The sequence below is a fragment of the Acomys russatus genome, chromosome 5 (genome assembly GCF_903995435.1).
Source record: "Acomys russatus chromosome 5, mAcoRus1.1, whole genome shotgun sequence".
Classification (NCBI taxonomy): domain Eukaryota; kingdom Metazoa; phylum Chordata; class Mammalia; order Rodentia; family Muridae; genus Acomys; species Acomys russatus.
Genome location: NC_067141.1, coordinates 7880749 through 7897653, shown reverse-complemented (window position 1 = coordinate 7897653; position 16905 = coordinate 7880749). Strand labels below are relative to the sequence as shown.

Sequence of the window (16905 nt, the reverse complement as noted above, 5' to 3'; positions counted from 1 at the left end):
CAGGAAATTGGTTTGTTTGTTTGTTTTAAAGTATAACTTCCATTTTATATTTCCAAGGTATTTGTTTGTTTGATTGTTTGTTTTCTTTTGTTTTTTCGAGACAGGGTCTCTCTGTGTAGTCTTGGCTATCCTAGACCTGCTTTGTAGACTAGGCTGGCCTTGAACTCACAGAAATCCGCCTGCCTCTGCCTCCCGAGTGCTCCCGAGGATTAAAGGTGTGTGCCACCACGCCCGGCCCAAGGTGTTTTTTTGAAGCCACCTTCTGACATGGCTTTGGTGGAGGTCATGGTAGAGTGCCAGTAGGTCTAAATCATGGTGGGGGTGTTCCGCACTTCTAGGCTTTACGAGATCAATTCCTGACTACCTTGCTACACATGACACAGCTCACGCAGTAATACAACTTGACATAGAATTTGGCAAGCACATAAGTGTCACCATTTACTTTGGATGTGTCCCTGACAGCAGTGGCCTCTACGATGTTCTGAATACCGAACTCAATGTCCTTGTCCTTGGGCATGCTCCTGGAGCGGTTGGCACAAAGTCATGGCCCTTCATTGGCACCACCATTGTCTCTTCATTTTTTGTTCATCTTGGAGCCCAGACCTGAAAGAGCTGAGGGTGTTTTGTTTATCTCTTTGTTCTTTTGTTTTTGAGAGTAGCCCACACAGGCCTAGAACTAGTATAGCCAACTCTGAACTCAAATTACAACAATCCTTCCGCCTCAGCCTGGGGAGTGCTGGAGCTATGGGAGTAACGCACCATTCCTAGCACGGGCTCAGGCCTGAGATGCAGCGGCAGTACAGGTTGTTTTAACTTCCCTAGACTGATTTCCCCACAACAGCAGCAAAAGTTTTACGTGGAGCTGAAGAGACGGTTCAGCAGTTAAGTGTGCTTACCACTCTGTGCTACCAATACGTCTCAGCACTTGCCACCAAGCTTGAAGACCTGAGTTTGATTCCCGGGACAAAAGTGCCCTCTACAAGTGTGCATGCACACATACACACACACACACACACACACACACACACACACAGAGAGAGAGAAAGAGAGAGAGAGAGGCACACACACTTAAATTTAAAATGAATTCAAGGGAAGAAGAATTTCTTTTGTCTCTTGATTTTTATCAGGAGTGACTGGCCATGCTGCCATTGTCTCTAGTGGGGCAGCAGCATATAGTGTGGCAGAGCTGCAGTCTCCCTGAGGTCAGGAAGGAAAAGCATTACAGAGAGGAGCTGAGGCAAGGCTCACTGGTCAGGACCTGCAGTGACCTACTTCCTCTGGCCCAGGCCCCACCTCCCTCCACATCATCAAGTCAGGAATTCATTCGAGGGTTAATTTATGGATTAGATCAGAGCCCTAGGGACCCCATAACTTCAAACCCACCAGATCCATCTGGTGGGGCCTACGTCTTCAACACGTGAGCCTTGGCGGACGGTTCCCATCCAGACCGTGACATCAGCCTACAGGACTGACTGACTACAAATGGGACAAATTTTAAGCTGGACGTGGTGGCGCACGCCTTTAATCCCAGCACTCAGGGAGGCAGAAGCAGGCAGATTAATGTGAGTTCAAGGCCAGCCTGGTCTACAAAGTGAGTCTAGGACAGCCAAGGCTACACAGAGAAACCCTGTCTCTGGGGGTGATGAGGGGTAGGGGGGTTGAGGGGTAGGGGGAGCAGGAGGGGAGGGCCCCGGGAATGAGGACCAAAAAAAAAAAAAAAAAAAAACAGAAAAGGGGAGGGGGCAAATTGTAATTGTAATTGAAAGAGGAAAGTCCAAAGAACAAGAGAGAAGGCAAACAGCAGGTCTACCCAGTCTGGTCACTATTTAACTTGCCAGGTGATGACAGAGCTTTTTTCTCTTTGAGGCAGGAGGCTCCTTTAAGTGTGCCATATGCTGAGAAGCTTCAAAGGCCTTTATGCTTGACTCTTTCCTCCTGTCACCATGCTGCCTCCTAAACAGGAATTATGGTCCCCAGTTTACTGAAGTGGCACAGAGGGACAGGACTGTCCTATCATTTCCTCAAGGTCACAGCTTGATTGCATCAACTATAGAGGCTAGATCAAAGGTCTAAGGTCAGAGATTGGCAGGCTGGCCCCACATGCCTAAAGACCAAGACAGGAGGACGGAAAAGAACAAGCCTAGAAAAGGAAGGAGATCGGCAGAGTAGAGAGGATAGAGAGGGATACAGGGCTGAGTATGAGACAGCACGTACGCAAGAAGTGTCATTGGAAACACGTTGTTATGTATAATTAATACGTCTTAAGAAAACATAGCTGGGCGTGGTGGTGCACGCCTTTAATCCCCACACTTGGGAGGCAGAGGCAGGTGGATCACTGTGAGTTCCAGGCCAGCCTGGTCTACAAAGCAAGTCCAAGACAGTCAAGGCTACACAGAGAAACCTGTCTGGAAAAACCAAAAAGGAGAAAAAAACTTTAAAAAAAAAAAAAATCCACAGATCTTTTGCTTCCTCATCTATTGTACCATTTTTGCTTTTATAAATTCTAAAATATATACTTTACTTTTTCTAAATTACATCTTACTTAGTGTGTGTGCATGTGTATGTGTTTATGTGTGGGTGTGCATACATGTGTATGGGTTTGAGTGTGTGTGCGCGTGTATGTATGAGAGCATGTGTGTGTGTGTGTGCGCGCGCGCATGTATGTGTGGACCCCTATGGAAAATCGGTTCTCTCCTTCCACTGTTTGAATGCCTGGGATCACACTCAGGTCCTCAGGCTTGGTGGCCAGCAACTTGACCCTTGAGCTTTCTTTTGGGCCCAAATTTTTCCTCTTTTTAAAAAAGTTGAGGAAAAAAAAGTTGAGGCACTGCGTGGCTGGAAAGATGGATCAGAAGTTAAGAGCACTCACTGGCTGCTCTTCCAAAGGTCCTCAGGTCAATTCCCAGCAACCACATGGTGGCTCACGACCGTCTATAATGTGATCTGGTGCCCTCTTCTCACATGCAGGTGTACATGCAGGCAGAGCACTGTATACATGATAAATAAATAAATAAATCTTTTTTTTTTTTTTTTTTTAAGTTGAGGCACTGGAGAGAAGGGGCAGAAATTTAAGAACACTGTGTGCTCTTCCAGAGGCCCCAGGTTCAGATACCAGCACACATATGGCATCTGTAACTCCACTTTCACTTACATACATATGGGAAAAACACTCATTCACACAAAAGAAAAATCAATCTATTCTTAAAAAGTTGAAAGCAGCGTATGGTGGTGCACACCTTCAATCCTGGGACCCAAGAGGCAGAAGTAGGTGGATTTCTGTGAGTTCAGGGTCAGCCTCCATTACACAGTGAGACCATGTCTCAATAAACAAACAAACAAACAAACAAATCATGTCCTCAAGTCCTAAATGCTGTCAGATGTCTTCTACTGTACTTCAGGCAGGCTAATTGATGGGCTCTAATTTGCATCCGCTCTGACTTGGTGGTGACCTTGAATAGGACACACCCATACCTCATATCCTTTCTTTTTTTTATATAATATTTTATTTTAAGCCAGGTGGCGCTTATTTCAAAATGGTGGCATGTGCTTGTAATCGGGAGGCAAAGACAGGCCAATGATCTCTTGCATGCAAGGCCAGCCTGGTCTTCAGAGCGAGTTCCAGGACAGCCAGGGCTACAGAGAGAAACCCTGTCTCTTCATCTTCATGTATGTGTGTGTGTAAGGGCATGACACATGTGCATGAATGAGGAAGCCCGAAGAGGGTCTTAGCTCCCCCGGAGATGGAGTTATAGGTAGGGATGTGTGAGCCACCAAGTGGGAGCTAAGAAACAAATTTGTCTTCTGAAAGGGCAGCAACAGTTTTAGCGGCTGAGCCATCTCTCCAGCACCCTCTCCTTCTACAGTGAAAACAGAAGTCTAGGCCGGGTGTAGTGGCGCATGCCTTTAATCCCAGCGCTCGGGAGGAAGTCTAACTCACAGTGTTTTAATGAAAATTAAAATAGTTATTCCATTAAAAACAACTCACAGGGGTGCTATCAAAGCTATAGCTTATTTTAAAATTATAATCCGAGGCTGGTGAAACAGCTTAGTGATTAAAAGCGATTACTGTGAAGATCTTTGGTTTCGGTTTTGGTTGTTTCTGAGACAAGGTTTCTCAGTGTGGCCCTGGCTGCCCCGTCACTAGCTCTGTAGACCAGGCTGGCCTCGAACTCACAGAGATCATCCTCCTGCCTCTGTCTTGACAACGTCAGTGAGATTCCATGAGTCCATGCAAAGGTGGAAGGAGCGAACCAACTACACAGCCATCCCTGGATACCCACACACATCATCAGAAACAACAGCAATAATAAAAGATTTATTTTTTATTTTGTATGTGTAGGAGTGTTTTGACCGCATGATTGACTGTGCATGCATGATACGTGTCCCCACTGCTCTCAGAAGCCAGAATAGCACATCAGACCCCCTGGAAATTGGAATTAGAGATGCTAGCTACCATGTAGGTGCTAAGAACTGAACCCAGGTCCTCTGCAAGAATAGCAAGTGCTCTTAACCTCTGACCCATCTCTCCAGCCCCTGTTTTAAGTTTTTTTTGAGACAAGGTCTCACTGTGCAGCCCTGGCTGGCATGCAAGTCACCACCTTCCTCCCTCAGCTTCCCAAGTGCTGGGATTACACCCGGTGACAGCAGAAAATCTATTCATTTATTCGTTTTAGGGTTTCAATGTATATAGTCCAGGCTGGCCTGGAACACACTGACAGTGAGCCTATCAGTCTCCCAAATGCTGGGATCACAGGCAGGAAACCATTACTCTGGCATTAGCATTTACAATTTTAATAGACACTGGCAAAACTTCCTTCCCGGGTCTATCATGAATTCTCCTATATATTAGCTTCAAGAAATACAGACATCTTAGCACAGAGTAGTCAGGTAAGCTTTTCTGTTGCATCAATAAATTAACTCGCACTGGAGACAACAACCCGACTGGCAGTTAATGGGCAAAACAGTACCCAAACCTGTGCAGGACTTTAACTCCGTGTGAAATTTCACAACATCGATGGTGCAATTTGCTTACATAATAACGGTGTTTGCTTTGTAATGTCCCTTTTCTTCCCCCGGTTCTCCCCTCAAAGTGTTTTCTTACCCTAGATCGGCTTTGTGTCTAGTCAAATGACCCTAGAACTATTCTGACCTTCATGGGTTAACCAAGCGCCAGGGCTTCCTTCTGCCAAGTTACTTAATCTTTAGTAAAGAGATTCCAACACAGCCGACTTGGCCAGTCAATTCCAAGACCAGGTTCACATTTTTAAGCCGGCGGGGGTAAGGCGGCTGGGCATCGTGGCTCCAACCTGTAACACCAGCACTCGACTCGGGAAGCTGAGACAGAGGGATGGACACAAGTTCGAGGCCAACCTGGTCTACATAGAGACCTGCGTTCCAAGCCAGTTACAAGGGTCTCACGTGACGATCTCGCGGTGACCGGTTGTGCAAGCAGACGGTTAAATTGTCACACACCTTTTTGAGCAAAGGAAGCCCGCCCCTCGGTACCGGAGTCGTCATTGGGTGGAGCGGCTGTCAATCACGCTGCCTATAAATAGAGACCCCGCGCGCGGCGCTCGGACAAGCAGCGTGGCTTTGCGTCCTCCGGCCGGGCACGTGTGGGAGACCGTCTCCTCTGGGAACCTTGCCTGCTGTGGCAAGTAGGCTCGCCTGCAGGTACCAGGGCCTTGTGGTCCGCCCAGCCTCTCCCGCGGGCGGCGCGATGGCGGAAGCGGCGGCGGCGGCGGCGGGCGCCAGCGGAGAGGCCATGGCGGCGCTGGTGGCCGCGGAGGGGTCCTTGGGCCCGGCGGGTTGGTCCGCTGGCCGGAGTTTCTCCAACTACCGGCCGTTCGAGCCCCAGACCCTGGGCTTCAGCCCGAGCTGGCGGCTGACGAGCTTCTCCGGCATGAAGGGCTGAGGCTGCAAGGTCCCCCAGGAGACTCTGCTCAAACTCCTGGAGGGACTGACGCGGCCCGCGCCGCAGCCCCCGCTCGCCTCGGGTCTGGTCGGGGCCAGCCAGGAAGAGACGGTGCAGGAAGGGGGCCTGTCCACCAGGGCCGGCCCGGGCTCCGCCTTCCCCTCGCTGAGCATCGGGATGGACTCCTGCGTCATCCCCCTGAGGCACGGCGGCCTGTCGCTGGTGCAGACCACCGACTTCTTCTACCCGTTGGTGGAAGACCCCTACATGATGGGGCGCATAGCGTGTGCCAATGTGCTCAGTGACCTCTACGCCATGGGCATTACGGAGTGTGACAATATGTTGATGTTGCTCAGCGTGAGCCAGAGCATGAGTGAGAAGGAACGAGAGAAGGTGACGCCTCTCATGATCAAAGGCTTTCGGGACGCCGCGGAGGAGGGAGGGACGGCAGTGACAGGTGGACAGACAGTGGTCAACCCCTGGATCATCATCGGCGGGGTTGCCACTGTGGTGTGCCCACAGAATGAGTTCATAATGCCTGATAGCGCCGTGGTAGGAGATGTGCTGGTGTTAACCAAGCCCTTAGGAACCCAGGTGGCCGCCAATGCCCACCAATGGCTGGATAATCCTGAAAAGTGGAATAAAATCAAGATGGTGGTTTCCAGAGAGGAAGTAGAGTTGGCCTACCAGGAAGCTATGTTCAATATGGCTACTCTGAACAGAACTGCTGCTGGCTTGATGCACACCTTTAATGCCCACGCAGCCACGGATATCACAGGCTTTGGCATTTTAGGACACTCTCAGAACCTAGCAAAGCAACAGAAAAACGAAGTTTCCTTTGTCATTCACAATCTGCCAATCATTGCCAAGATGGCAGCCATCAGCAAAGCCAGTGGGCGCTTTGGCCTCCTCCAGGGAACGTCGGCTGAAACCTCCGGGGGATTGCTGATTTGCCTGCCAAGAGAGCAGGCAGCTCGCTTTTGTTCAGAAATCAAATCCTCCAAATATGGAGAGGGTCACCAGGCATGGATCGTTGGCATTGTGGAGAAAGGGAACCGAACAGCCCGGATCATTGACAAGCCTCGCGTTATCGAAGTTCTACCTCGGGGAGCCCCTGCTCCTGCTGCCCCCGTCCCTGATAATTCCAGCACAGCCTGTGAGCCTAGTTCATGAAATGGAATAGCAGAAGTTGTCGCGAGCTCAGAGCCATTCTACATGCTCACGGGCTGTCGGCCAGGACTGATTTTAAGACCCATCCGAAGGCTGCCTGCATAGCACCTCCAGGTGCCCTTGCTAGTTCCATCAAAAGCTGCCTGTGTGTACACCCAGGGCCGGAAGGAAGATTGGGGGGCGGGGGAATGTGTGTTCATCTGCTGTGGGGATGAGCAGTAGGGGACCTTTTCCCAAAGCGAGCTGAGGCTATTACAGGTTGAGATCTTTTCTTTTGCACTGAGTTGATTGATTTCTGCACAGGGAGTGAGATTATTAAGATGACATATGGAAAAAAAACTGCAACATGAAATTATTTGGACCAATATATTGATAAGTCAAAATTGTTATGAGAACTCTCACTGATTCACTGTCAAGTTACTAATTTTTCTGAGAAACCGCCTCTTTTCCTGTTCTGGGCAAGAGTTGAGCAACTTGTCCAACCAGGAAAGGAAGACCTCAGCCACCTGATTTGGTCTCTGTTGATGATGTTTCTCCCTCTAACTCCTGCTAGGGACTGGGAGAGACTGAATAAACCTCAGAGCCAGATGTTGGTGGTCATTAAGATACTAAATCTTACTGAAAATTCCCGGAGATTTAATTAATAAAATTTCTTACAGCTAACTAAATAAAAGGGATGTTGTTGGAAAACTGTTGTGGCTAATGTTTGGTTCTATGGGTCGTTTGACAGGTTCTCATGTAGTGGAGAACAACCTTGACTAAGCTCTCCTGCTGCCTCCAGGGTGCTGCCAAAGCCAGCTAGAATTCTGAATCTTTTCTTTCCCTTGACACAATATTTAGAACCTGCAAAATAGAAAGATAGAAAGTGGATGTGGTCTCTGCCCCTGAGCCAGGGAATTTGGGTTTTCACTGGCCCAAGATGGCGGAAAGAATACTTGGAAAGGATATAAACTCTAGGGATTATAAGGTAGACAAAAAGTATCACACACTCACATACAAATCACAAAGTTTCTTGTTTTGGTGTTTTTCGAGACAGGGTTTCTCTGTGTAGCCTTGGCTGTCCTGGACTCCCTTTGTGTTCCAGGCTGGCCTCGAACTGTCAGCCTTTGTATACCAGGGTGGCCTTGAAGTAACAGAGATCTATCTGCCTGCCTCTGCCTCCATGAGTGCTGGGATTACAGGCATGTGCCACTGTGACATACTACTAAGTTTTTAAAAGCTAAGAAGATGAGAGGGTAAAACCAGCTTAGCAGAATAGAAGAGGCTGTCTGAAAGTGGGGGATACTGACAGGAGATGCTTCTAAAAGGATTCAGCAAGGAGTTGGCATTGAGAAGAGACACTGGCTAAAAACTTATGCACAGGTCAAGTATGTCTTCACACTTTGCATCACCCCCTGACACACACACTTTGAGGTAGGCGACTGCCTCTGGCCTCTGGGAAGAAAAGGACAGGAACTTCAGGCACAGCAGTAGACAGCCTGACTGAAAACTCTTAGCCATTAAAATCTCAGCCAAGGGCTGAGGATGCTTGCCTGGCATTCCTGAAGCCGTGGGGGTCAGTCCTTAGCACCAAACAAGCCCAGTGTGGTGCCGCTGGCACTTGGGAGGTAGAAGCAGAAGGGTCAGTAGTTCAAGGTCATCTTTGGTTGTATAGTTCAAGGCTAGCCTGGGCTACATCTATATGAGACCCTTCTCAACACCCCCCTGCAAAAGAAAACTCAGGATTTGTTGGAGAGTGCCTAGCTGGCGTAAGAGTTCAGTACCTAGTACTTAGGACATTAGGACATTAAGCTGCGGACCCGGGTGAGGGTGGGGGATTTGTGTGATAAAGGAGGAAGAGAAAATATGTTTTGAAACACTGGCTAGGGGGTTGAGGTGTAGCACATTTTTGACAGCATCTTAAGCTGCAACCCAGCCTTGTCCACACCATTGTCTTTTGACCTCCCTGACTCAAATTTTTTGCTACGTCGGCTTCCTGTCTCTGCTGAGAATGCAACTTTGTTTTTTCTATTTGCAATGTTGCTTCTTCCCTTGTGCAGGCTGGATGTCAGGCAAACACTCCCGGCGAGCTATGCTCCCTAGCCACCTCATGTCCTGGTATTGCTTTAGACACAGACTTGCTCTATAGCCCTGTCTGCCTTGCCAGGTAGACCCGATTGACTTGGAGCTCAAAGATCTGCCTCCCATGTGCCAGGATGAAATGTATGTGCCTATGTAGGAGAGAGAAACATGTTTTTGTGTTGATCCCAACTGTGGGATGGGGAACAGACTAGTGAGAGAGAAGGATGTTTTTCCACTTAGAAGTCAAACCTCTTTGTGAGGGAGCTTGGATGTTACCAGCTGAAAACATCCTAGTAGAGACTCTGAGAGGACATATATGTAGGAGCCCAAAACAAGAGGCTGGAGAGAGAGAGAGAGGACTTGGGATTGTTTTGGCTGTTCATCCCTGCACTTCTAGAGACACTTCTAGAGAGAACTGCCCCCCGGGAAGGCATCAAGACTTTGGGCTCCGCCTGAGGCCTCAGCTGCTGTTCCAGGTTCCAGGTTCCAGCAGCAACTTTGGTTGAATTGCGGGTTTGCTAAGATCCTGCTGACCAAGCCGGGAGACTCGTTCCTCGGAACTGAGATCCTTAAGGTTTCATTATTGTGTTCTTTAATCTCCTTTTCCTCTTGTTTGGGTTAGTCGGGTTGTGAGTGAGGCACGCTCTGATAGTGAGTGCATAATAAAGTGTAATTGTTAAGAAAACTGAGCCAACATGCCACCACAGCCAGCTCTTTTTTTTTTTTTTTTTTAGCTTTTCCTTTATTTTATTTCATGTATATGAATGTATACATTGCCTGCACGTGTGTGTGTAGCACGCACGGGCAGCGCCCTCTCCCCATGAGGCCAGAAAAGAGCTTTGAATCCCCTGGAACTGGAGTTACAGATGGTTGTAGGTGCCATGTAGGTGATATGGATGGCATCTGGGTTCCCTGCAAAACAGCCAGTGCTCTTAGCCAGTGAGTCATCTCTCAGGCCTCTCATTCTTCTTTGTTGTTTCTTTTTTCTTTTTTGAGACAGGGTCTCACTGTGTAGTCCTGGCTGTCCTGGAACTCACTTTGTAGACCACACTGGCCTTGAACTCACAGAGCTCCACCTGCCTCTGCCTCCTAAGTGCTAGGACTAATGGCTTACACTATTATGCCCAGGTAGGCCCATCAATCTTTTTGTTGTTTTGTTTTGTTTTGTTTCCACACAGGATTTCTCTGTGTAGCCCTGGCTGAGCTGGAACTGACTCTGTAGACCACACGGGTCTGAATCTTAGAGATGCGCTTTCCTCTGCCTCCAAGTGCTGGAATTAAAGGTGTGCAACACCACTGCCAAGTGCTGGGATTAAAGGTGTGCAACACCACTGCCAAGTGCTGGGATTAAAGGTGTGCAACACCACTGCCAAGTGCTGGGATTAAAGGTGTGCAACACCACTGCCAAGTGCTGGGATTAAAGGTGTGCAGCACCACTGCCAAGCTCGTTCTTATGTTTCCGTGTGAGCTACCAACTTGAAGAACAAAACAAAAATTGAACAAAAAAAAAAAAAAAAAAAAAAAAGGAAAGACAATTCAGGAGTAAGTGTGAGAAAGAAGAGACTATCTACAAAAGAGTGATTAGTAAAAGACAAAACACAAAGGCTCTCAAAAGCTAGCCCTGCAATGCAGTGAGAGATGATAACGCCGGAAAAGGCTATCAGAAAACAAAATCACAAAAAGACGTGGAATAGACAAAGAAAACATATGAAAATGAGGTGAGCCAGGAGACCCAACAGCACAGAGGCCAAGGCAGGAGGAAGGGAGAAACTTACCAGCCTGGTGTACAGTGAGAGTCCAGGATAGCCAGGGTGTTGCAGAGGAACCCAGTGTGGGACAACCGAAAAAGAAAAAGAAAAAGAAAAAACTGAAAAGAAGCTTATCAGAGAATAATGCAAGTGTTCTCAAACTCCGAGACCTGAACATCCCAGCTGGAGACTGCTGTTGCAGCGAACCCAGGTAGGTACCTCCTCAGCCCCCACAGGGTGGCTCAACCATCTGAAACTCTAGTTCCAGAACCGATGAGATTTCTAAACCAAGGGCCCCATGTCATATGCTTATACACACGTGCAGGCAAACATTCAGACGTAAAAAAAAAAAAAAAAAAAAAAAAAAAAAAAAATTTTAAGGTTTTTTGTTTTTGTTTTGTTTTACTTAAGTTGAAAGTAGTTAGGCCTGGTAGTACATGCATGTAATCTTTGCACTTGGGGGTAGAGACAGGAAGATCATGGGTTCAAAGTCACCCACATGTATGTAGAGAGTTCCAGGCAAGTCTGAGCTGTATGAGACTCTGTGTTTGTTTGTTTTTGAGACAGGGTCTCTCTGTGTAGCCTTGGCTGTCCTGGACTCACTTTATAGACCAGGCTGGCCTCTACCTCATAGCGATCTGTCTGCCTCTGCCTCACGAATGCTGGGATCAAAGGCGTGCGCCACCAAGCCCTGGCCGAGACTCTGCCTTAAAACAGAAAATAAGTTGAAAATCACATACCTTTTCAATTCCCAGCATAGTGAATTTTTTTTATTACTGTTTGCTTTGAGGAAGGGGTCAGATTTTGTAGCCAGGACTATCTTGGAACTCACTATGAACTCAAGGACGGCCTTGAACTTGTGGCAGTCCTTCTGCCTCAGCTTCCCAAGGACCAAAATTACAAATTTAAGCCAACATGCCCAGCTCTAGTGTTGGGACTTTGCTTTGGTTTTGTTCGTTTGTTTTTTGTTTTGGGTTTGGTTTTTTTGGGGTTTTTTTGAGAGAGAGTTTCTCTTTGTAGACCAAGCTGCTCTAGAACTCCCAGAGACCTGCCTGCTTCTGCCTCCAGAATGCTGGGAAATAAGGCATATACTACCCAAGTATAGGGACTTCTAAGACATACTAATTTTTATGAAGCTTTACATTTACAAAAGTAAAGATCCTGAGTTCAAGGCCAGCCAGAGCTACACCGCGAGACCCTTTCTCTTAATCATTGAGCCATCTCTCCAGCCTGAGACCCTTTTTCAAAACCAAAGATATTTTGAAACATGCAAATTATCAGAATGGTTTCATCTTATGCATTCTTCCTCAGGAAACTACTGGAAGGGCTAAGTGTGTTTCAGGGACTGAAGAGATGGCTCAGTGGTTAAGAGCACTGGCTGCTCTTCTAGAGATCCTGAGTTCAATTCCCAGCACCCACATGGCAGCTCATAACTGTAGTCCCATGGGATCCAATGTCCTCTTCTGATGTGCAGATGTACATATAGACTCATATACATAAATAAATCTCTTTTTTAAAGTTAGAAAAAAAAATAAAAAGAATGTTTTTCAATGGTAGAGTGCTTGCCTAATGTGTGTTAGGCCCTGTGTTTAATCCTGACCACCACAAACAAAACAAAACAAAGAGCCTATTGGGGGGTGTATCCCCGAGCACACAGTAAGAGGGAAAGCTGCAGTCTGGACTGGAGAGGAGGCGTGGCTGGCAAGCCTGGAATGCTTACAGGGACTGTGTTGGCGTAGGTTCCCCAAGACCAACTCCTAGATCTGAGAAGAGATTTTTTGCTAAAAGGCCTTTTGCGTAACAATTAATAAAAACCCCTTCAGTGAAGCTGCTAGTCTGCATTAGTTGGTCAGAACTGATCCCGCTGCTGCTGCTGAGAAGCCTAAACTCATCCTGCAGTGTCTCTCTTTCTTTGATCATCCCATGAAACCCAGGCACACATACGGTGCACAGAAATGCAGGCAAAACACTCATTTTAAAAAAAAATGTTTTTTAAAGCAAGAAGGTTGGCCTGGTGATGGTGAGCGCCTTTAATCCCAGCACTTGGGAGGCAGAGGCAAGGTAGATCTCTGTGATTTTTGGGGCCAGCCAGTCTACAGAGTTCCAGGAAAGCCAGAGCTGCACAGAGAAACCCTGTCTTGAAAAACCAAACCAAACAAACAAAAAGGAAGGTGCTATAGAAGAAGGAAGAGAGGGATGCAGTGAGAGCAGAGACAGGAGGGAGCAGAGAGGGATGCAGTGAGAGCAGAGACAGGAGGGAGCAGAGAGGGATGATGCAGTGAGAGCAGAGACAGGAGGGAGCAGAGAGGGATGCAGTGAGAGCAGAGACAGAAGGGAGCAGAGAGGGATGCAGTGAGAGCAGAGACAGGGTGGAGCAGAGAGGGATGCAGTGAGAGCAGAGACAGGAGGGAGCAGAGAGGGATGATGCAGTGAGAGCAGAGACAGGAGGGAGCAGAGAGGGATGCAGTGAGAGCAGAGACAGGAGGGAGCAGAGAGGGATGCAGTGAGAGCAGAGACAGGAGGGAGCAGAGAGGGATGATGCAGTGAGAGCAGAGACAGGAGGGAGCAGAGAGGGATGCAGTGAGAGCAGAGACAGGAGGGAGCAGAGAGGGATGCAGTGAGAGCAGAGACAGGAGGGAGCAGAGAGGGATGATGCAGTGAGAGCAGAGACAGGAGGGAGCAGAGAGGGATGATGCAGTGAGAGCAGAGACAGGAGGGAGCAGAGAGGGATGCAGTGAGAGCAGAGACAGGAGGGAGCAGAGAGGGATGCAGTGAGAGCAGAGACAGGAGGGAGCAGACCCAACTGCAGGGATGGCCACCCTGGCAGCCTGGAGACAGGTTCACTGCCTCCTCTCCTCCCCAGCCAGAACAGACAACACCCTTCATTTTCTGGGTAGCGTCACATATTGGATCTCCTCAGCCTGAACCCGCTTTCTGTCCTCTTTTGGCCTCAGACTCCTACTTGTAACTTAGGTGTAGCCAAGCTGAGCATGATGAAACACATCTCTCCTGGCCCTTAAGAACCTGAGGTGGGAGGAAACAACCTGAGCAACACTGTATGCTTGGGGCTAGCCTGGGCTACATATGAGTTTCTGAATTAAAATAAAACAAAAACAAAAAACTGGCAGCTGAGCATGTTAGTGCACACCTGTACTCCCAGCGACCAGGAGGCAGAGGCAGGCGGATCAGTGTGAGTTGGAGGCCAGCCTGGTCTACGAAGCGACTACAGGACAGCCAAGGCTACAACAGAGAAACCCTGTCTCGAAAAACCAAACCAAACCAAAACTAAAAACTAAAAAAAAAAAAAACCCAAAAAAGCAAAAAACAAAAAAAAACAAGTGGCCACACACAACTAAGGAAGGAGAGTTATGAAGGACACACAACGAGACATACCAGGTGTCACATCTTTAATCCCAGCACATGGGAAGCAGAGACAGGCTGACCTCTAAGTTCAAGACCAGCTTGGTCTACAAAGTGAGTTCCAGGACAGCCAAGGCTACACAAAGAAATCCTGTCTCGAAAAACACAACCAACAACCTTTGTCATTTTTACAAAGGGATCTGATCCTCACAACCACTGGGATTCCACACCTCTGACCCATGTGGACAACTTCACTCATGTGCGTATACCCATGTGTTCATACCCACACAGACACACACACACACACACACACACACACACACACACACACACACACACACTTTTCTTTGTAGATCTTAGCAGGACAAATCTCAAGGGGCTGGAAAGATGGCTCCAAGGATAAGAGCACTTGTTAGTACCGACAGCACTTGCTGCTCTTGCAGAGGACCACAGTTCTAGTCCCAGTAGTCACTGGCACTTTACAACTGTAACTGCAGTTCCAGGGGGATCTGACGTCCTCTGCTGGCCTCCCTGGGCACGAGGGACATGAGTGATCCACAGATGTACAAGCAGACAAAACATACACATAAAAACAAATAAGCCTTAAAAAAGAAAATAAAGCCTTCATAGGCTCGCAAATGGAAGCGAGTTTGGTGTCCTCTGTGCACTGTGTAATAGTGACCCATGGGGCTGGAAAGGTGAGCAAAGGCCAGACCCTATCTGCTTGCTACAAATTCCTGTGTCGTGTACTCTATGATGCAGATAAAGACGAATGCCTTCCTCTTCCTGTAGGACAAAGACGGGTTCATTGCTTCCAGTCTTTGGAATCTGATGGGGTAGGACACTGAAAAGGGATACAAGGCTTGGGTCCTCCTCCTGTCTGGCAGTCCACACTCTGTCTCATCTACTTCATCCAAATTGTGTCCCTAACCCAGAGACAACACATGCGCTGTTCTTCATTTGTAGAGGTTTTTTTTTTTTTTTCCTCAGTGGACCGGACTCCTCCGCGATGCCATTTCACTTTGGCGCCATCTAGCGCCCATTGAGCAAACAGCCTCGCTTTATGCTTTTTCTCCCAGAGTGAACTGGTACCTTTCCCTTTAAGAAGTTTCTCCAGCGAGGAAGAACTCGAGGGTACAGACCAAGAAATACACTTGAAGCTCTCTCAGATTGGTCCAGTCCGGAGAAGGGGCGGGCCGTCACAAAAATGCACCTATATGATTGGGGCCCCCTCAGGCTCCGCCCCGGGAGCGCACCGAGGTGCCGTGATTGGCTGGGACCCGGGAGGCGCCTCTAAACGTGGCGCGGGGTTTGCTCCTGCGAGGCTGGGACCGGTGGGCGGAATGTCCCAAGCTGGTGGCGGTGCGCGCGGTGATGCGGGTCAGGAAGACTCTGCTGCTGCCGGCCCGTTCAGCTTCAGCCCGGAGCCTACGCTAGAGGACATGTAAGCCGTCCTTGCCCAGCCTCGGGTGGAGAGATTGACCCTTTTGTTGTAGTGGAGAGGGTCCCTCCACGTGGTCCGCAAGAAGAACCACATGCTCGTGTCCGACGGCGCCCTCCTGGTGGAACTCTGGTGGGGTGTAGCTAAAAACCTCACCTGCGCGGTGTACACCTGAATCAGGGGAAATTGGGTGACGCCCCGGACTTGTTAATACCAACCGTTAATACTACCTTGGGGAGATAATCGGGGGTCTGATAACACCTCTGCACCCCGGCAGTGAATAGGGAAGGCTGAAATGTAGAGATTTTGTTTTGTTTTTCTTGCAGAATATCAAGGAAGGCCTCGGGGGACAATGTCTCAATACTGCATTCTGTGATTAGCTAGACGGAGGCATGCAGAAATAGGGGCGTTAGTAAAAAGTGTTGATAAATCTTGCTTGAGGCTAAAATCTGTACAGGGACGGGTTCATTTCCAGATCATAAGAAACTCTTGTTAAAAGATAGTAATTTAAAGACATCCAACAAATTGACTGTAGGATTCCTAGTCGCATCTGTATGAGGGACCGGCGACTTGCCTGGGACTTGCGTCTTGTTCCTCACCCTCTAACCCTGAGACTCAACCCTCCACCCTTTTTGTTTATTCCAGTCGACGTCTCCATGCGGAGTTTGCTGCGGAGCGGGACTGGGAGCAGTTCCACCAGCCTCGGAACCTCCTCCTAGCCTTGGTGGGAGAAGTGGGCGAGCTTGCAGAACTCTTGTGAGTATGGGAGGCTTCCTGGAAGAGGCTATGTTGGGGGGTGGGTGGGACTGGAAGGACACAATAAGAGACATGTGTTTAAGCCCCCACAATGATGGTTCATTTTATTTTCTTTACCGATGGATTACTGTTTTGCGGCTGGAGATACAGAGATGACAGATGGGTCCCAGCCCTGTAGGGAGATGGGAAAAGTTACCGAGTTGAGAATAAAAGTGCAGAAACAGTGAGGAAGGCCTCGGTCTAAGAAGAAGTGGTCAGCAGGGCCTTTAATCCCAGTGCTTGGGAGGCAGAGGCAGATGGATGTGTAAGTTGGAGGCCAGCCTGGTCTACAGAGTGAATTTCAGGACACCCAGAGCTACACAGAGAAACCCTGTCTCAAAGGAAAGGGGGAAATGAAAAGGCCATGACATGGGGACCGTTGGCACCAGCATTTTATCTCTGTGTGGAGCTGAAAA

General features: G+C 48.4%; 2 protein-coding genes across 2 annotated transcripts in view; both read left to right on the top strand.

Moving 5' to 3' along the window:
• The first annotated feature begins 5572 nt into the window (after positions 1–5572).
• Sephs2 (selenophosphate synthetase 2) lies at positions 5573–7198 on the top strand. The gene has a single exon (XM_051145308.1). It carries the CDS (start codon positions 5720–5722, stop codon positions 7085–7087), a length of 1368 nt encoding a protein of 455 aa, XP_051001265.1. The 5' UTR covers positions 5573–5719; the 3' UTR covers positions 7088–7198.
• An 8314-nt stretch (positions 7199–15512) lies between these two features.
• Dctpp1 (dCTP pyrophosphatase 1) overlaps positions 15513–16905 on the top strand; it is a 2876-nt gene continuing 1483 nt past the window's right edge. Inside the window, exons 1-2 of the mRNA XM_051145337.1 lie at positions 15513–15697; positions 16340–16450. Coding sequence (XP_051001294.1) covers positions 15597–15697; positions 16340–16450 — 212 coding nt within the window. The 5' untranslated portion in view covers positions 15513–15596. The remainder of the gene's footprint in view (positions 15698–16339; positions 16451–16905) is intronic.